The sequence below is a fragment of the Loxodonta africana genome, chromosome 4, assembly GCF_030014295.1.
Source record: "Loxodonta africana isolate mLoxAfr1 chromosome 4, mLoxAfr1.hap2, whole genome shotgun sequence".
Classification (NCBI taxonomy): domain Eukaryota; kingdom Metazoa; phylum Chordata; class Mammalia; order Proboscidea; family Elephantidae; genus Loxodonta; species Loxodonta africana.
In genome coordinates, this window is record NC_087345.1 from 72,885,636 (window position 1) to 72,906,700 (window position 21,065).

Here is a 21,065-nt window from a genome sequence, read left to right on the forward strand (position 1 = left end):
AATTTGGACTTGATCAAGAAGTTCATTTACTTAATAATTTTATAAGAATATTGCTTTTCAGTGATGAAGCTCATAAAATTAATTCAGTGATCAAAACAAATGAAGAATTTGATTTACCAGAAATAAATTCCTGTAGAGATCCAATAACCGTTAGTGAGAAAATAGCTCTCTAAAATGTACATCAGTTTCTATTCTTTTTATATTGCAAGAGAGATCTTCAAGGTCACTTTTTTCATTTATATATGGAAGTTCATTTAGAACTTTAAATTCTTAATATGTTAGAGTTTTGCTACATATACAAATTGATAGCCATTCTCAGAGTGAGAGGACCTTACCAATTTAACATTGACAAGGAAAGTTTACTTGAAATAGATAAAAGTATGAATGATTAAACATTTTTAAAACCATTTAATTAACTTCAAATATATAGAAATGACTTGAACTACTCCATCAAAGTGTTGACATTAAAATTTACAGACCTGTTTTAATTAACCAAGGTGATACTATTAAAATAGTGTATCAAGAGTATATATATAAGTTGGTTAGTTAGAAATGCTTGAAAATGTTTTAAAAAATCATTATTCCTCTTTAATTTACATTATTAATTTGTACTCTATAAAAGAATTTGCTAATCAAAAGTAAATTATAGCGTAGATATTGTTGAATTTCAAATTAATTGTTTTCTAATTTAGTAAAATCTACATTAAGAGGTTTAAAAATATCTATAGTTTGTTCCAAGCGGAGAAACTTAACCACATGATGGAGGAATCATATCTGCATCACTCTAAGTCAGTGGTCAATTTTAGCATCACTACTGGTGGATTGTTGTTGTTGTTAGGTGCTATGTACAACAGAACAAAACAATGCCCGGTCCTGTGGCATCCTCACAATCGTTATGCTTGAGCCCATTGTTGCTGCCACTGTGTCAATCCAGCTCCTTGAGGGTCTTCCTCTTTTTCACTAAACTCTACTTTCCCAAGCATGATGTCCTTCTCCAGGGACTGATCCCTCCTGACAATATGTCCAAAGTATGTGAGATGCAATCTCATCATCCTTTCTTCTAAAGAGCATTCTGGTTGTACTTCTTCGGAGACAGATTTGTCTGTTCTTTTGGCGGTCCGTGGTATATTCAATATTCTTTGCCAACACCACAATTCGAAGGTATCAATTCTTCTTTGGTCTTCCTTATTTATTGTCCAGGTTTTGCATGCACATGAGGTTACTGAGAACACCTTAAAAAAAGGCCCAGTGCCGTCGAGTCGATTCCGACTCACAGCGACACCTTCGCCTTCAAGATATTATTACATGTCTAAATGAGATGTAGCAACACCATCTACAATGTATTTATTCTACTGCAAAGTACTTGAGTTGAATTCACCAATTCATTATATAATGCTCACTTTGCATAAAATACAGGGGATACAAAAATAGGCTAAATGGCATTATAAGGAGGTAATTAGACAAAGCCAGAAGCTGGAATATTCTGAGGAACAACTGTCAAGGTCTCTTCAATAAAGGACTTTGCTAGATTAAAAAAAGATTTAAGGGACACAACAACTAGACACAAATGTGTGATTCTCGGTTGGGTTTGGTTATTTGACGTGATGAAAACCTATTGAAATAGTAAGATGAAGCAAAACCAAGAGCCAATATTATTCTCAATGGAGAATGGCTGAGATCCTTCCCCTTGAGAATGGGAATGGGACAAGGATACCTATCCATTATTACCACTCTTATTCAGTATCATACTGAAAGTCCCTGCCAGAGCAATAAGGCAAGAAAGAGAAATAATGGGTATTCAAATCAGAAAAGAAGAAGTAAAATTATTCCTATTTGTGGATGATAATACAATACATAGAAAACCACAAAGATCCCATAAGAAAGCTTCTGGATCTAAAAGAAGAATTCAGCAACGTTGCAGGATATATGATTGTCAGGGATTGAATTATGTCCCCCCAAAAATGTGTGTATCAATTTGATTCCCAGTATTGTGTAGTTGTCCTCCATTTTGTGATTCTAATTTTATGTTAAAGAGGATCAGGGTGGGATTGTAACACCCCCTACCCAGGTCACATTCCTGATCCAATGTAAAGGGAGTTTCCCTGGGGTGTGGCCTGTACCACCTTTTACATCTCAAGAGATAATACGGAAAGGGAAGCAAGCAGAGAGTGGGGGACCTCATACCAAGAAAGAAGCACAGGAGCAGAGGGCGTCCTTTAGATTCCAGGTTCCTACACAGAGAAGATCCTAGACCAGGGGAAGATTGATGAGAAAGACCTTCCTCCAGAGCCGACAGAGAGAGAAGGCTGTCCCCTGGAGCGGACACCCTGAATTCGGGCTATTAGCCTACTTTACTGTGAAGAAATAAATTTCTCTTTGTTGAAGCCATCTACTCGTGATATTTCTGTTATAGTAGCACTAGATAACCAAGACAAAAATCAACATGCAAAAATCAATGGAGTTCCTTTACACCGATAGGGAGAATTACAAAAAGGAAATGAGGTAGACAGTATCATTTACAATAGCTCCCCAAATGATAAAACACCTTGGAATAAACCTAAAAAGATCACCAGCACCACATGGGTGGTTCAGTGGTAGAATTCTCACCCACCATGCAGGAGACCCAGGTTTGATTAGAGCCCATGGAGCCCACTGTCCCCTTTTGGGAACCCTGGTGGTGTAGTTGTTAAGAGCTATGGGTGTGAACCAAAAGGTGGGCAGTTTGAATCTACCAGGTGCTCCTTAGAAACCCTATGGGGCAGTTCTCCTCTGTCTATAGGGCCGCTTTGAGTCAGAATCGACTCGATGGCAACGAAGTTTAGGGGTGTAAAAGACTTCTAGAATGAAAACTATAAAACACTACTACAAGAGACTAAAAGAGACATACATAAATGAAAAGCTGTTCCATGCTCATGGATTAGAAGGTTTAATATTGTGAAAATGTCAATACTACCCAAAGTGATCTATAAATACAAAGCAATCCCAACAACATTCTTTACTGAAGTGGAAAACTTAATCACCAACTTTATATGGAAAGGAAAGAGGAGCCAAATAGCAAAAGCAATACCGAAGAAGAACAAAGTAGGAGGCCTCACATTCCCCAACCTCAAATCATAATATATAGCTGCAGTTATCAAAACAGCCTGGTACTGGTTCAATGATAGACCGACCGATGGAAGAGAACTGGGAAGCCAGAAGTAAATCCATTCACATATAGTCAGCTGATCTTCAACAAAGGGCCAAAGACCATTAAATGGGGAAGAGACAGTCTCTGCAATAAATGGCCCTGGCAAAACTAGATGTCTATCTGTAAAAAAAAAAAAAAAAAATGAAATAGCACCCATACCTCACACACAAAAAAAACTAGCTCAAATTGGATTAAAGACCTAGATGTCAACCCTAAAACTATAAAGTTCTTAGGAGAAAACTTAGGGACAAAACTATGGGCCTGATCTTTTTAAAAAAAAAAAAAAATCATCAAACACAAATATAAATGCACATACAGCAGAAAACAAGTTAGATAACTAAAAACTAGGGCCTGATAAAAATTAGATACTTACATACTCATCAAAAGAATAAAAAGACAACCTACAGGCTGAGAAAAAAATCTTCAAGAATGACATATTCAATAAGGGTCTAAACTCTAAAATTTACAGAAAACATCAACAACAAAAAGACAAACAACTCAATTAAAAAATGGGCAAAAGATATGAGCAGACATTTCATCAAAGAGTACATTCGAGTAGCCAAAAAACACATGAAAAGGTGTTCATAATCATTACCCATTAAAGAGAGGTAAATCAAAACTACAATGAGGTATCATCTCACCTCAGCTAAAATGGCACTGATCAAAAAACAGAAAATAACAAATGCTGGTGAGGCTTTGGGAAGATTGGGACCCTTACACACTGCTGAAAGGAATGTAAAATGGTACAAACACTATGGAAATGGTGTGGCACTTGCTCAAAAAACTAGAAATAGAACTACCTTATGATATCCAATTCTTAGGTATATACCCAAGAAACCTAACAAAGGTGACATGAACAGACCTATGTACACCTGTGTTCATTGCAGCATTACTCACAGTAACAAAAAGATGTAAACAACCCAAATGCCCATCAATGGATGAATGGATAAATAAAACGTGGTACATACAATTTTTACACATACAATGGAATACTATGCAGTTAAAAGAATATTGAAGAGTTCTCAAAACATAACGTAGATAAATCTGGAAGCCATTATGCTCAGTGAAATAAGTCAATCACAAAATGACAAGAATCGTATGATCCCACTTTTATAAAAAGAATAGGTATACATACAGAAATCAATGTTCATTGGTGTTTACCAGGGATAGGAGAGGAAGAGAGATAGTAGAGCTTTGTTGTTTATTGTGATGCGAAAGGCAATACCAAATGTGGGTGAAGTGTGCACAACCTGACCAAGGTAAATGATGACCCTAAGAAGTACACAAGAATAAGGGATGTTTTTGGTAAATGCTGTAACATACATGAATTTGCAACAACAGCAATATGTACACGGTTACATAGGTAAATATGTATGCATATACGTGTATTGTTGTCGTTGTTAGTTCTGACTAATAGCAACCTATGTACAATTTGAACAAAACACTGCCCTGGCCTGTGCCATCCTCATAATCGTTGTGATGCTTGAGCCCATTGTTGCAGTCACAGTCATCTTGTTGCGTGGCTTCCTCTTTTTTGGTGACCCTCTACTTTACCAAGCATGATGTCCTTCTCCAGGGACTGGTTCCTCCTGACAGCATGTCCAAAATACATGACATGAAGTCTCACAATCCTTGCTTCCAAAGAGCATTCTGGCTGTATTTCTGGCAGTCCATAGTTTTTTTTTTTTTATAGTATATTCAATATTTTCCAACACCATAATTCAAAGGCATTAATTCTTCTTCAGTCTTCCTTATTCATTGTCCAGCTTTTGGATGGTTATGAGGCAACTGAAAATAACATGGCTTGAATCAGGCACACCTTGGTCCTCAAAGTGACATCTTTGCTTTTTAACACTTTAAAGAGGTCTTTTGCAGCTGATTTGTCAATGCAATATGGTGTCTGATTTCCTGACTGCTGTTTCCGTGGGTGTTCATTGTGGATCCAAACAAAATGAAACCCTTGACAACGTCAATCTTTTCTCCATTTATCATGATGTTGCTTATTGGTCCAGTTGTGAGGATTTTTGTTTTATGTTAAAGTGTAATCCATACTGAAGGCTATCATCTTTTAAGTGCTCCAAGTCCTCGTCACTTTCAGCAAGCAAGGTTGTGCCATCTGCATAACGCAGGTCGTTAATGAGTCTTCCGCCAATCTTGATATCCCATTCTTCTTCATAAAGTCCAGTTTCTTGGATTATTTGCTCAGCATACAGACTGAATAAGTATGGTGAAAGGATACAACCTTGATGTACACCTTTCTTGATTTTACACTATGCAGTATCCCCTTGGTCTGTTCAAACAACTGCCCCTTGGTCTATGTATAGGTTCTGCATGTGCATGATTAAGTGTTCTGGAATTCCCATTCTTTGTAATGTTATCCGTAATTTGTTATGATCCACACAGTCGAATGCCTTTTCATAGCTAATAAAACACAAGTAAACATCTTTCTGGTATTCTGTGCTTTCAGCCAAGATCCATCTGACATCAGTAATGATATCCCTTGTTTCATGTCCTCTTCTGAATCCAGCTTGAATTTCTGGCAGTTCCCTGTAGATATACTGCTGCAACTGTTTTTGAATGATCTTCAGGAAAAGTTTACTTGCATGTGATATTAATGATATTGTTTGATAATTTCTGCATTCTGTTGGATCACCTTTCTTTGGAATGGGCACAAATACGGGTCCCTTTCAGTCAGTTGGCCAGAGAGCTGTCTTCCAAATTTCTTGGCATAGACGAGTGAGCACCTCCAGTGCCTTGTTTTTCATCAATGCCTTCAGTGCAGCTTGGACTTCTTCCTTCAATACCAATGATTCTTGATCACATGGAACCTCCTTAAAAGGGCTGACAATCAACTAATTCTTTTTGGTATATGTGTGTATATATGCGTGCGTGTATAGGTGTACCTGTTGGCACATATATACACATGTATGCGTGCGCTGCGTATATACTCATATATATAATAAAGCACATGGGGGTGCAGCTACGGATACTTCCTAGATTTAATCAAACACCTCGTGAAATTGGTTTCCTGCGTTTGAAAGCTCTGGACTATATTCTTGTAGGACAACTTGGTCTCAACTGGTATAACACAGTTCATAAAGTTTTATGTTCTACATCCTAGTTTGGTGAGTAGCGTCTGGGGTCTCAAAAGCTTGTGAGTGGCCACCTAGGATATACTATTGGTCTCTAGTCATTTGGCGCAGAAGAGAAAGAAGAAGCCAAAGACTCAAAGAAGAAACTAGTCTCTACAGGACTAATATTCTATGCAAACCACGGCCTCATCTACCTGAGGCCGGAAGAACTAGATGGGGCCCAGCTACTATTTCTGACTGTTCTGACCAGGGACACAATAAATAGTCCTGGTTAGAATGGAAGAAAAATGTAGTACAAAACTCAAAATCTTAAAAAGGCCAGATTTTCTAGACTGGTTGAGACTACAGGAACTCCCGAGACTATCGCCCTGAGATACCCTTTAAACTTGGAGCTGAAACCACCCCCAGAGGACACCTTGTATCTAAATAACAGATTGGCTCATGAAATGAACCCTATCACCCGTAAGTACTGTGCTCCTTTAAAAAAATCATCTATGGGAGACTTAATGGTCAACAGTTACCCAAAAACAAAGACGGCGGCGGGGGAGGGCAGGGAAACTAGATGAATGGAAATGGAACAACCAAAATGGAAATAATGAGACCATTAACATTTTCAGTAACAAATGTCACTAAACAGTATGTATAGAAATTGTTAAAAGGTAACCTAATTTGCTGTGTAACTTTCTCTAAAAACACAATATTATATATATGAAAGAATATGTAAAGAAACAGAAAGATAAAGATCATTAACTAAAATAGTGGTCAAAAAAAAAAAAAGCTGTATGCAAAGTATGATTCTGTACTTTCTTTCTGGTCTAAAAAATGTGTGTGGACACCATTAACCTAGTGACTCAGTCCCCATAGGAAAAGTCTGGATATTAGCAGTGATGATCTCAGGAGGTAAGAATGTGACGCTTTATTTTTGCTTGTCAGTATTTACTAGTTGTCGACCACGCACTTGTGCTGCTTCCGTAATAATAAAAGACGAGTTTTAAAATACCAGTTGTATGGAATACTTATATGGGAATTTTCTGTGATATAATAGGTCCATTCATGATGGTCTGTCATATAAAATTTATAAGAAACAGATACTGAAATGAGTAGAAACCAAGGGAAAACTGGAGGCAGTTTATATAAAAAAGGTCTTAACTTGAATTCTTGGAATATTTATAATGATTTGATTTAATCAAGGTGTCCCTAGTGCGTTCCATGTCATTTCACATAGAAAACGCTGTGCATTTAAGATGTTGTCTTGACTTTCTTTCACTGGAGGTATAACAATTATTCTAGTTATTACTAGATAAAAAAAAATTTTTTTTTTTTTAGATAGCTCAGTATAAAAGATATTTTGTTAAATAAACTCACAAAGCATAAAAGATTCTAGACACCTCTGCATAATAATTGATCTGTCTCTTTTTCACCAAGAAGGGTCAAGCTTAATGGTTTTTAGGATCACCACTATATATGCAAATTAGACTCCATCAAAATAAGCAGCCATTTTAGAAGGAACATATTCACACTGATTGCTTTAAAAGTGAGGCAGTAAACATATAAACTACTTTGACTAGGAAAGTACTCAATTTCGCTTAAATATGACAATGAACAAATTTCATGCTATTTCTCTAAGAAATTCATGTTTAAGTTGTATTTAAGTTTAAGGATGATCTTTTAAAAATCCAACTTTTTAAAAAAAATAATTTCTTTATATATATAACTAACTTAGTTATATCAGAATTAGTGAGATCTAGAGGTAGAAATGTTTGAGTTTGAAGCTTACCACTTGCTAGCTGTATAACCATAGGAAAGTTTTATAGTTTAGCTAAGTCTCAGTTTTTTACCTACAAAACGGAGAGAATAGTTATTTATAGGGTTATTACAATTAAATAAGATTATCCTGTAATAGAAGGGCTTAATAAATACCTATTATGAAGATGACCCTCTTACAGTCCTGATATTCTGCTCTTGCCCTTAACACACCTATTCCTCACTTACTAACTACCTCATCTGACACTTCGAATTTATAACAACAACAAAAAAAATCTACTGACTATGTTTTGCACATTGAGGCAGTGGGCATGGCAGCAATGGCTGCAGGGTGTTCCCTCCTTTAAGGAAGGCCTGTGAGGGGCTTCTGGGAAGCTGGGCCAAGCTGCCCTATACCCTCTGCCCCAACCGGGCCCCTCCTGCCGGCAGGGTGCTGCATCCAGCTGCCACGAGGGCTAGGCTCCTTTGTAACCATGGCCTCCAGGCAGATGCACCGGAAACACCCAGCCAGCAGGCACCTATTCCCGGTTCTCAGATCCTATGCAGCCTGAAGCCCTGCAGCTCCAAATTTCTGTGGGGTGGCAAGGGAGGAAATAAAGAGACATCGGAGAGGGTCTTTAGAAGAAATGTGTGAAAGTCTAATGACATCCCAAAGTAAGCTGAACTGGGCTTGAAATCTCTGTCTCGGTGGGGTCGGGTGCCTGGCCAGGCTCCTAGTGAACTCGCAGGAAGCCTTGAGGCTCCATGACTCACCAGGCCCAGAGGGCAGAGCAGGCTCTGGGATTGTGAACTCAGGGCTTGCAGGCGTGGAAGCGGGGCCCTAGAAGCCACTCTGTGTGGGAAGCTCTGACCCAGCCCAGGAGGAAGGTGAAGTGGTTAAGATGTGGGCCCTCCACTCACACAGCACAGCTTTATCCAGCTTTGTCTCCTCCAGACCTCCTTCTCTGCAGATGAATAATCCATAACTGGACTCATCACAGTGATGAGCACATCAGTAAATTTTAGCTGTTATTATTTCTACAATCATATTTACTAAATTGAAAAAAAAAGTTCGTACAAGTGGATGGTCTGAAAACAGACGAAAAAAAAAATCCTCCATTTCGTACAATGCCTGTTTTAGCATAATGACCTGATGTTTGGATCCTAATCATGTCTATAAGAGAGGAGTGGGTGTATCTCACTAATATTGAGAATGCTTCTCTGTACCTCCACTCAGATGTCCAAGAGGAATCTCAAATTTACTAGACATAACAGAACTACTGTTTCCTACCCTTCAACCTACTTCTCCCCCAGGGTCTCCATCTCAGCATACAGCACCACCATTAACCTAGTGACTCAGTCCCCAAACCTAGGAAATACTTTTATCCTCTTTTTCATCCACTACGTGAAATTCCTATTAGCTCTATCTTTAATATATTCTGAATCCAACAACTTATAATTGGCTCCATCACCACCACTTCGGTCCAAGCCTGAAACTGCAAAAGCCTCTTGATATATAGTCCCGCTTTCACTCTTGTTCCTCCACCCGCTTCATTCTATTTTCCACCCAGCTGTCAGTTCAAAATGTAAACCAGGTGATGTTGCTTATACTTACAACAAAATTCAAACCCCTTCCCCTGTCCAAAGGACCCTATGTGTCCTGCCTACCAGGATGTGAATTGTGTAAACAGCTAACAAGCTTGGCTGCTAACAGAAAGACTGGCACTTCGAATCTACCCTGGTGATTTACATCTGAAAAACCAGCTGTTGAAAACCCCATGTAACACAGTTCTACTCAGATGCACATGGGGTCGCCATGAGTCGGAATCCACTCAATAGCATGTTTTTTGTTTTCTTTTGAACCATATCTCCTGAAACTTTGCTCTTCACTTACTCAGCTGCACCATACTGGCCTCCTTTGCTATTCCTTGAGCATCTTGGATTTGACAAGCACACTTCTGCCTGTGCACCTTTATCCTTCCAGTCCTTCTGCCTGAGAGATTCTTTCCTCAGATAGTCACATGACTCTCCAACTCAAGTCTTTGCTCAAATAACCCTTCCTCACAGGGGCCTTTCCTGACCACTGCATCTAAACCCCCATAGTTTCCATTATATTTTCCTTTAAGACACTGTCACTGCATATACATACACACACACATACACATGTACATATACATATATTTACATAAAAACATATATATATAATATGCTTGGTTTGGCTTTTGGTTATATAACCTGTTTACCTATCTATCTAGGAAGTCTAGTGGTGCAGTGGTTAAAGTGCCTGGCTGCTAACCAAAAGGTCAGTGCCTCAAACTCACCAGGTGCTCTGTGGGAGAAAGATACATGGCAGCCTGTTTCCATAAAGATTTACCACCTTGGAAACCCTATGAGGCAGCTTTAGTCTGTCCTACAGGGTCACTATGAGTTAGAATTGACTCGAGAGCAGTGGGTTTGGTTTTTTTTAGAGTAGTTATCTATCTACCTACCTACCTGTCTATCATCTACCTATCTGTGAGATTGGGGACTTTGGTTGCTCACTGCTGGATCCTCTTTGTCTAGAACAGTACTTATGGTGAACTTAAACGTCATGTATTTAGCTATTATTTTGGCACCATCGTTTGGGACTTTTACAGAAGAACTGTCTAGGGAGCCAATTACTTTTTAATTGTAGGTATATTGTAGGTATTCCAGAAATACTTTTTCAAAATACGGAGATTTTTCCTCATGTTAAGATTGGCTTGGATTTAGCAAAGTACTTTACTTACTACAAAAATAAACCCTAAACAAAAAAGCAAGTAGAGCAATTACTGAGGATCAGTTTTCTACACCCCATGTGCTTTGCAGAATGCTTATAGATCTAAGCTTGAAAACCAACCAAACAAACAAACAAAAAAAACCCAAACTCATTGCCATCAAGTCAATTCTGATTCATAGCGATCTGACAGGACACAGTAGAACTGCCCACAGAATTTCCAAGGCTGTAATCTTTATGGGGGCAGATTACCACATCTCCCCCCTGCCCCCGCCCCCCAGGAGCAGCTGGTGGTTTCGAACTGCTGACCTTTTGTTAACATCGAGCACTTGACCACTATGCCACTAGGGCTTGAAAACAGAGGTCGTAAAATTCTTTATTTTTATTCAGAAAACTTACTGGGATTTTTTATTCATCAGATCTAGCAGAAGCCAAATGAAAGAATCCCTTTTATTTCAGAGTGCTGGAAGAAAATATGTATTAAAAAAAGAACTCCTGCATTAAAAATGAGTAATTAGTTACTAGTTTCAAATAGCTGTAACAAAAGCAATGGGGAAAATGTTTCCCTGGTTTTATTTATTGCTAAGTGCTTCCATGTAAAGAAATTGTGATGTATGGGAGAAAATTATTTTGAAACTCAAATAAAAGGGAAAAGTCACATCAGAGTGTTAATGAATTAAAAAGTAATTGGCTCCCTAGATTAAAAAAAAAAAAAAACCCTAGATAAGTCTTCTGTAAGTCTCAAACGATGGCTCCAAAATAATAGCTCAATACATGAGGTTTAAATTCACCATAAAAATCAAGTTGCTTTAGCCTACTGTCTGTTTAAATTATGACAGATGTTGTGAGCCACAGAAAATAATTTTATAATGTCATAAAACCACTGAAGTCAATCAATATAAAGCAGTTTATGAGTAAAGTTGCAGTAGATAACCCTCTGAACTCCCCTATCACTTTATTTGTGCTTTTCTGATGGCACTTGTCACTTTTGTATTTGCTGGTACTGGCATTTTTTGAGACAGGATTTTTGTTTGTTTCAATCTTTGCAGTCTCCTACAGTGTTAGCACAATGACTAGGCTATTCAATATGTGTTCTCTGAATGATGCAGAGGGTTAAAGTTGGGGAACGATGGCAGTAAACACCATAAAGATATAATAGTGGATATTTACTTGCTGAGTTCTAAATGAGCCCAATAAGTGCTTTTATATATCATATTCTATACGAGAAAAGTATACAGAGTTAGACAAATCTATAAAAGTGGTTTATTTGTACTTTGTTTCCTTCACAGTGTTTATCACAACTGTAACAAACATTTGTGTAATCATTTGCTTAATGTCTGTCTTTGCCACTTGAAATTCCATGAGAGTAAGGCTTATATGGGGCCCTGGTGGTATAGTGGTTAAGCATTTGGCTGCTAACCAAAAGGCTGGCAGTTCAAATCCATCAGGCACTCCTTGGAAACCCTAGGCGGCAGTTCTACTCTGTCCTATAGAGTCACTATGAGTTGGAATTGACTTGACAGCAATTTTTTTTTTTTTTTTTTAAGGCTTGTATGTATGTCTTCTTATAGTGTAAGTATTTCCCAATAGCAGGTATCTGATAAATAGATTTTGAGTCAATAGTACAGGTAGGGTTCTCCCACTCCATAATGTGATGATTAAGTCCCTTTCCCAGCTGAGTTTACCAGGTAACTCACAACTTCACAGAACCTAACAATTCATTTTTCATCGATTTTAGGATGCACATTTTTTTTTTTTCACATGCATCCTACAATTGATAGTATCTTAGTTATCATGTACAGTTTAATTGGTGGCATCATTTTCTTTGAGTAGTGCATAAAACAATGTTTTAATAAATGATGGTGTTTTAGAATCAATAAAATATTCTAATATTGCTAATTCTATCTTAATATGGAAAATACAAAATTTCAAAGTACTTACATCAATTAAATCTGAAAGATCATGAATATAATACTTGAAAACCGAGGCATTGGTTGCTTCAAGGGTTAGGAGATATTCATTCCGTGCTTTAATTGACTTTAGCTTATTTTCAGAATACTTTGCTTGTCTCTGGAAAAGAAGACGTTTCAGGCATTGGGAAAGAAAACAAAGTCATTTTTAAACAAAACAGAGAACCATACACGAGTTTTTACTAATCTAAACAATTTATTCCACATATACAAATGGTCCTCGACGTCCTTAGTGAAAAGTGCATTCTGAGTCTAATTTAAATAATAAAACCAAAATTACCCAGTTATGGGGAACAACAACAATGTGTTTGGGCTTCAGGCCCATTTGCAATGAAATCTCTTTGTTAATATTCCAGTTCTCTACATTGTACACTTGGCAGTCAACACTAAATGATGTCCAGCTGTTATTACATGATTTTTAGGTTTCTTAAACATTTTTCATACCCTTGGGAGGAAACACATGCCATTTCACAATAATTTACATTGTGTGTATATCAGCTATTGCATCAGTGTTCTTGGTATTGTCACCTCAAATGAGGAAAGCATATCAACTCAGAATGGCTCTGCGACATGTTTTTACCTACCTTTTCTTTCATTTTTTCAATTTTCTTTACAGAGCTTCGCCGCTGGTGTCTCTCTTCCAGTCTAATATGAAAGACTGGGTCACCAGATCGTCCAATTTGCTTTTCTTCTTGTTTCTCGGCCTCTTTCAGCTTGCTTTCTGCACTGATGCTCTCTGCGTGATACATATGGTATGTTTTCATCACCTGTGGAAAAAGTTACCCAAATTGTTAAAAGATGTCTCCCTGTCACTTAAGAGAGTGAACGGGAAACACTATATGATGTATATGGTAAAAATATCACCTTCTAACTGGCAGGGGAAAGCCAGATTGTTAGTAAAATAGATGAATTATGAACTATTCTATGTAAAACAAATAGAAATATGCAAATTCACCTGCAAGGAAGAGGCACTTAGGGGATAGGTTTTGATGAAAAAATGATTTACAAAGTCTTACACAAGCTTTCAATGTACTTGAAGAGTTCTCTTAAGCTTGAAAGTGTTTCTCTAAAATCTCCACTGTGTTATTAATTTGAAGCATAAACCATTTATTCGTGGATAAACTTTAGTTTAACCTTGGGATTACAAAAAAATCCAAATTAAAACAGTCCTTACTAAAAGGATTTTATTTCATATACATCTACTTGTCAAAATACAAAATGCAGATATTAAGGTTCACACATAATTTTAATTAAAAAAAAAAAAACTTGTTTTTCTGAGTACAAAGGAATGCTTTATGTTCAGTGCAGAAAATAAATAACACAGAGAAAGAAAATGAAGAAAATAAAAATCTTCCAGGCATAACAACCAGTAAGATTTTGGTGTGCAGCCTTTCAGTCTTTTTCCTACGAATGAATATGAACACACACGTACACGCATACTTCTTCATTTAAAAGTATTTACATCATTTCTCCTTTCATAAAATTGGGATCATACTTTATAATTTTTAATATTTTTTTCACTTAAAATATCAGAATATTTTCCCATATCACTAAATAGTCTTCTAAAACGTAATTTTAAGGGCTTCTAATTATTTTATTATATGACTGTTTGGAGCCCTGGTGGCAAATTGGTTAAGAGCTCAGCTGCTAACCAAAAGGTCAGCAGTTAGAATTCACCAGCCTCTCCCTGGAAACCCTATGAGACAGTTCTACTCTGTCCTATAGAGTCACTATCAGTTGGAATTGACTCGACGGCAATGGGTTTGGTTTTTGTTTTTGGTGTCATAAATTACTCAACTAATTCCCTATCGTTGAACATTTTAGGATATTTTAACATTTTGCTTTATAAATAAAGCTGTGCTAAAAATCATTGATGTATATCCTTCTGTTTTTTTAGTTATCTAGTGCTGCTATAACAGAAATACTATTAAGCAGATGGCTTTAACAAACAGAAATTTATTCTTTCACACTCTAGAAGGGTAGAAGTCTGAATTAAGGGTGCCAGTTCCAGGGGAAGACTTTTTCTCTATGTTGGCTCTGGGGGAAAGTCCTTGCATCAATCTTCCCTGGTCCAGGAGCTTCTCAACACAGGGATCCTGGGTCCAAAGGATGAGCTATTCTCCTGGCTCTTGGTGGTATGAGGTTCCCATGTCTCTCTGCTTGCTTCTCTCTTTTATATCTCAGAAGAGATTGACTTAAAACACAACCTAATATTGTAGATTGAGTCCTACTTCATTAACATGACTGCCGCTAATCCCACCTCACCGACATCATAGAGGTAGGATTTACAACACACAGGAAAATCACATCAGATGACAAAATGGTGGACAATCACACAATATTGTAATCATAGCCTAGCCAAGTTGACAGGCATTTTTGGGGAACATAATTCAATTCATGACACCTTCTATTTTACTTCTTTTCTTATAAAGGACATACAGAATTTATTCTTCAACAAATTTAGGAATACATATTCCAAAAGTTTTAATGTACCCCTTTTATGTTTGCTATACGTAATTTCAGAAACTCTGGTGGCATATTGGTTACGTGCTATGGCTGCTAACCAAAAGGTCAGCAGGTTGAATACAACAGGCACTTCCTTGGAAACCCCATAGTGTCACTATGAGTCAGAATTAACTCCACAGCAATGGATTTTTGCTTTGTATATGTAATTTCAGCTATATCATTTATACGATCTTTATATAATTTCAGAGTCCTGGTGGCACAGTGCTTAAAAGCTCAGCTGCTAACCAAAAGGTTGACAGTTCAAACCCACCAAGTGCTCCCTGGAAACCCTATGGGGCAGTTCTACTCTGTCCTATAGGGTCACTATGAGTTGGGAATTGACCTGATGGCACTGGGTTTGGTTTTATATGATTTCAGTTATATTATTGTTATAAAAATGTTTGTGTACAATTTGTGTCACATTTCCTATGATAAATTTCCAGAAAGGAATTGCAGGGTTAGAAAATATGCACATTTTTGAGGTTTTGCACCATACTGCTAATTTAACAGTCTGTGACTTTGAAAAGCATAGTGATCTTTGTAGTTACTTTTCAAAGCTTTAGCTAATATTAAAAAAAAACTCATTGCTGTCGAGTCGATTCTGACTCATAGCAGCCCTATAGGACAGAGTAGAACTGTCCCAGAGTTTCCAAGGAGCAGCTCGTGGATTCGAACTGCCAGCATTTTGGTTAGCCAATGTAGCTCTTAACTACTACGCCACCAGGGTTTCTTTAGTTAATATCAGTGCTTCAAAAATACTTTTTGAAGTAATTAATAAAAGAATGTATTTCTTAGATACCGCTGAGTAAGAGTAACCAATTTTCAGAGATTTTACCTGAAAATTAGTTTTCCAATATAATTTTAATCTGTCTTTATATGCAGATCTAGACATCTGGGCAAATTCTGAAACCTGTTTATTTTAGACACAATTAAACTTCTTCATAGAAACAACACACATCAGGTGTAACAACGCCAATGCAACTGATGTATCAAAGGACAAACCAGAACTCTGCATCCAAGTCATCAGTGGTGGCACGGTCTGATCAATCATATTAAATTCCTATTCACAGAGGGTAGATTTTATTCCATTTGCAAATAACCATAAGTTATTCACGGCCAATTTTATAACTCAGGTGAGGTTGTTAAAGAAGTTGAGATTATGTGCTTTGAAGTAATGAATTATTTTGAAGAGTACAACATGGGGTTAACAAGAGGCTTTTATTTCCATAAAAGCTTCCCATGTCTTTCCTTAAAAACGTAAGCTAGCAATGTCAAAGGCATTACTGAACAGGAACAAAATAAGGACTGAAGTATAAAGTAGCAGCAGCTTTTTCTGGGCTGTGTATAATTGGAAAGTTGTCTGTTGTTAGTAATTACCAAACCTATCTGTGGGAAGTTCGGTTGGCTGCCCCAGTTTGAAAGAAAAATAAAATAGCATTAGGAAGCAACTTAGCAGATGGGAAATGAGAAGGGAGTCAACCCTGCAGCTGGGCAAACAGCGAGGTCAATGAACCTACTACACACCTTGCATTTCTAAGGCTCGGCTCTGTTTATATTCCCTGCCTGAAGCAAACCCACATACCATTTGGGTCCTGGTTCCAGTTATATCTTAAAATGAGAGGGCTGTAAAAACCCAAACACACACACACAAGTAGTTGCTTAGCTGTCTGTATTCTTGCTCAGACAGGGAGGAAGAAAGGAAAACACGTGACTCTCATTACAACATTTAGATGAAAAGGCACCTCAGAGGGCACTAGTTATCTGAGAAATAGGTCTTTTATATACATAACAAAGAATAGACCTGAACTCCTGACTCTTGCTTTAGTTGTATACGAAGGACTGGTGTAAGCAGATAATTTGCACAAACTAATAAGCCTTAGTATAAGAAAAAGCACACGGAGCTGGCAGCCAGCGTGGCGTTTCTTATTAACTAGTCGGGGTTGAAAGGAAAACATTTGAGTCTGACCCAATGCTAGCAAGGAAAGGGTATAAATATTATCTCATCATAATGTGGTTTAGCACAATAGCTGAGGATTCTCTACTCAGTTCAATGGTAATTTCCTGAACAGAAATTTCTTTGTTCAGTTTTCCAATTTGACCTAGGGTTTCCACTATTCTCTAAAATGCTAACAGTTGGAATGAATGAATTTTAAAAGTTGGGGAGAAAAACACTAAAAGCTTTTTGAGCACTGTAATTGCACATAATGAATGCAAGTACAAACTGCATTATTTAAAATGTAAGCTGTTGACAGAAGTTAAATGTGTTTCGTATTTAAAATAACAGAGAGTTCTCCTTTTTTCAGAGAAGTAAAAGAAAGCTTTTATTTTTTAAAAAGGTGCATTTTGAATACATACTGAAAATAATAGCTTTTCCATCAGTCTAATGCAAACTAAGTCTTTGCATACCAAATAACATGACAGGCATAGGGAAAAAAAAAAAAAAACCACCTCCGTCTGGTGAGTTGTTTACGACTAATAGTGACCCAGAAACCCTGCTACGGCAGTGACCTGGAAACCCTGCTATGGCTGCTAACCAAAGCGTCGGGAGTTCAAATCTGCCAGGCGCTCCTTGGAAGCTCTACGGGGCAGTTCTTCCCTGTTCTGTAGGGTCACTATGAGTTGGGATCGACTCGTCGGCACTGGGTTTTTTGGTTTATATGACAGAGTAGAACTTCCCCATAGGGTTTCCAAGGAGCAGCTGGTGGCGCCAGGGCTTTACGATAGACATATATCCATTTAAATGTACTCTAATAGCACATTTTCCTACTTGAATTTTTCTGCCAAAACTTCATGCATAATTCTCCATTCAACTCACTCAGTTTATCTTTCCTGCTCCATCTTTTCTTAACTGTAGAAAAAAATATAGTCAAGTAGAAAGTGACCACATGCATGGATTTCTGTTTACAGACGATTGTGAGATCCTATATAATAATTATTGCACAGCTTTTTTTTTCTTCTTCTTTCTTTCTTCTTTCTGACAGACCCATTTGGTGTTCGTGACACTACCCTTGAACTTCATATCAAAATAATTTAATACCTGTAATAAATCTCAATACTTAGTATAAAGAAATCATTATGTATCTAAAAAAAAAAATGTATCTAAGCACTACATATATGTTAGAGAAGATCAGGGGGATTAAAACTATAGTTTCTACGTTTTGAGTTTTGACTCAGAAATTGGAAAATGTAGATTCTAGGAGTGGAACTACCAGTTACTAGACAGGGGAAGTTATTTAACATCATTGTTCACCTTACAAGGTTTTTGTCAATGGCAATTTGTATGCCTCTGTGTGTTTAACTTTACAGAATGCTTACTCTATATATGTGTATATCACACACACACGTGTACACACAGATATACACAGATATATTCTCACACATATATATGTATGCGTACCTTTAATATATGTAATTATATACATGTATACAACAAACATTGTATAATACTTATGTGCTAGACACTGTCCTAAACAAGACACTGTCCTAAACATTCTATAAATAGTAATTTATTTAATCCTCATAAGAATTCTTTATTATTCCCATTATATAATGAGAAAACAGGCACAGAGAGGTTAAAGACTTGGTTCCCATCTTCTAAGAGCTTAACCTTTGCAGACTAAAAACCCTGGACAGATTCATAGAGACAGAAAGTAGATTAGAGGTTACCAGAGGCAGGTAGGAGGACAGAGGGAATGGGGACTTACTACTTAATGGATACAGTGTTTCTGTTTAGGGTGATGAAAAAGCTTCTGGAAACAGATAGTGGTGATGGTTGCACAACACAGTGAATGGGAATGGTTAGTGCCACTGAATTGTGTACTTAAAAATAGTTAAAACGGCAAATACTGTGTTATATATATTTTACCACACAAAAATCATACTAAAGATTCCGATGGACACAGACAGCATTTGGGCCGGAAGTGTGACATCAGGAAAGGTGTAGAGGGAGGATAAAGTACACAGGTGTGATGGACAAAAGTAGACCAAAACAGTAAAAGAAGGGAGGGAGGGAAGTGCTTAAAAAGTAGACAGTTGGGTAACTGAGCTGAAGAGTAAGACTGAATTTCCTAGGAGCGCTTGGCGGACTTGAACTGCAGACCATTTGGTTAGCATGAGCCATATCAGGGGAGGTTTGATGTCCCAATTAGTAAGTTTAGAATTAATTCTATAGAGGTTTATGAATTCATTTTGGTATAGACAGCATGGTCAAAGCAGTATCTTAGTAATAATCTGGTGAAAATAGGAATGGCTTGGGTATGATGTGACCTCATTTAGCATGGAAGAGGGAATGAAAAGTAAGAAAGAGAATTCATAGTTACAGGGCTTTTTCTCTGTTCTTACTCTTTGACCCTTTTTTTTATATTTGACATGACTCCCACCATCATGGAGTTGAAGGCCCTCACAATCTTATCCCAAATTACCTTTCCAAGCAGCCTATGTGTACTACTCAGAGTCAATCACTTACTGCTCCCTCCTTGGAATTTACACTGTCTAGCCTCTGTGGCCTTCTCCCAAGCCAGTCCCATGGCCTGGAATGTTCTCCCCAGCACCTCCTTCTACTAATATTTGGCCCATCCTCCCAGGTGCATTTAAATCTTACCTACCATTCCAAGTGTTCCCTGGTTCCCCAGCCAGAGTGATCTTGTTCTTCTGACCACCAAGATTTACGTATTTATAGTACTTCAGACCTTCTGCTATGTGTTATAGATATCTGTGTACTGTCCTGCATTGTGGACTGTCCTGTAAATTCATCTAGGGCACCAACTGTGTCTAATGTACCTTCTGACCCTTAATACTGCCTTATTCCCAGTAGGAGTTAAAGACGCATTTGATGAGAAACAAATGAAGGACAGAAACCCATTTTATAGTTAGCTTGTTCACTCATTTATTCATTTAACATATATTTATTAAACACCTACTATGTGGTTGGAGAAAACCCTGGTGGTGTAGCGGTTAAGTGCTTTGGCTGCTAACCAAAAGGTAGGCAGTTCAAATCTACAAGGTACTCCTTGGAAACTCTATGGGCCAGTTCAATTCTGACCTATAGGGTTGCTATGGGTTGGAATTGACTTGACGGCAATGGGTCTTTTTTTGGTTTGGTTATGTGCTTGGAGCCCTGGTGGCACAGTGGTTAAGAGGAACGGCTGCTAACCAGAAGGCCAGCAGTTTGAGTCCACCAGCCGCAACTTGGAAACCATATGGGGCAGTTCTACTCTTTCCTATAGGGTCACTATGAGTTGGAATCAGCTCGACCGCCATGGGTTTACATGCTTGGCATTGTTCTGCTTCTCCCTTCCCTGAGCATTCTAAATACCACCACAATAAGTACCTGGGACTGAAATAACAGAAGGACAAATAGTTCTAAATTATTTGTAAAATATAGCTAGTGTTGGAATCCATGGCACCTTTAAACAAAACAAAAACGTGGCGGTGGGGGAAGAATGAAAAGCAGTATGTTAGCGACAATATTTCCTAATTATACGGCCTGCTGCTTCTGACAAACTGCATACTTCAGATTTCCTTAATTGTTAAAAACCTAAGATAAAGATCTATTTTCTACAATCAATAGATAAGAGGGCTCTAATTGTAAATGAGTTTATGTAAGCACCAGGCTAGGAAACCATTGGGTAGGACACAGTCTTACAAGCCCACTCCTCGTTTCCCAAGAGCTATCAGGTCCCAGAGGGCAGCAGGCCACCCTACGCTGAAGGGTGCAAGGAGCCAGCCTCATCCAAAGCCCTGCAGCCTCAATCCCTCCCTCCACGTTATGGCCTCTGCTTGGCCAAGCCATTGTCCCTGGAGGCTTATTCCAT

The 21,065-nt window shown here is 37.8% G+C and overlaps 1 protein-coding gene across 2 annotated transcripts in view; it reads right to left on the reverse strand.

The window, feature by feature from the left end:
* SRGAP1 (SLIT-ROBO Rho GTPase activating protein 1) overlaps positions 1-21,065 on the reverse strand; it is a 334,899-nt gene that overhangs the window by 94,827 nt on the left and 219,007 nt on the right. For both annotated transcript variants that reach the window (XM_010598491.3, XM_003405175.4), the window contains exons 5-6: positions 13,332-13,514; positions 12,719-12,847 (exon numbers count right to left, since the gene is read on the reverse strand). In XM_010598491.3, the coding sequence (XP_010596793.1) occupies positions 12,719-12,847; positions 13,332-13,514 (312 nt within the window). The remainder of the gene's footprint in view (positions 1-12,718; positions 12,848-13,331; positions 13,515-21,065) is intronic.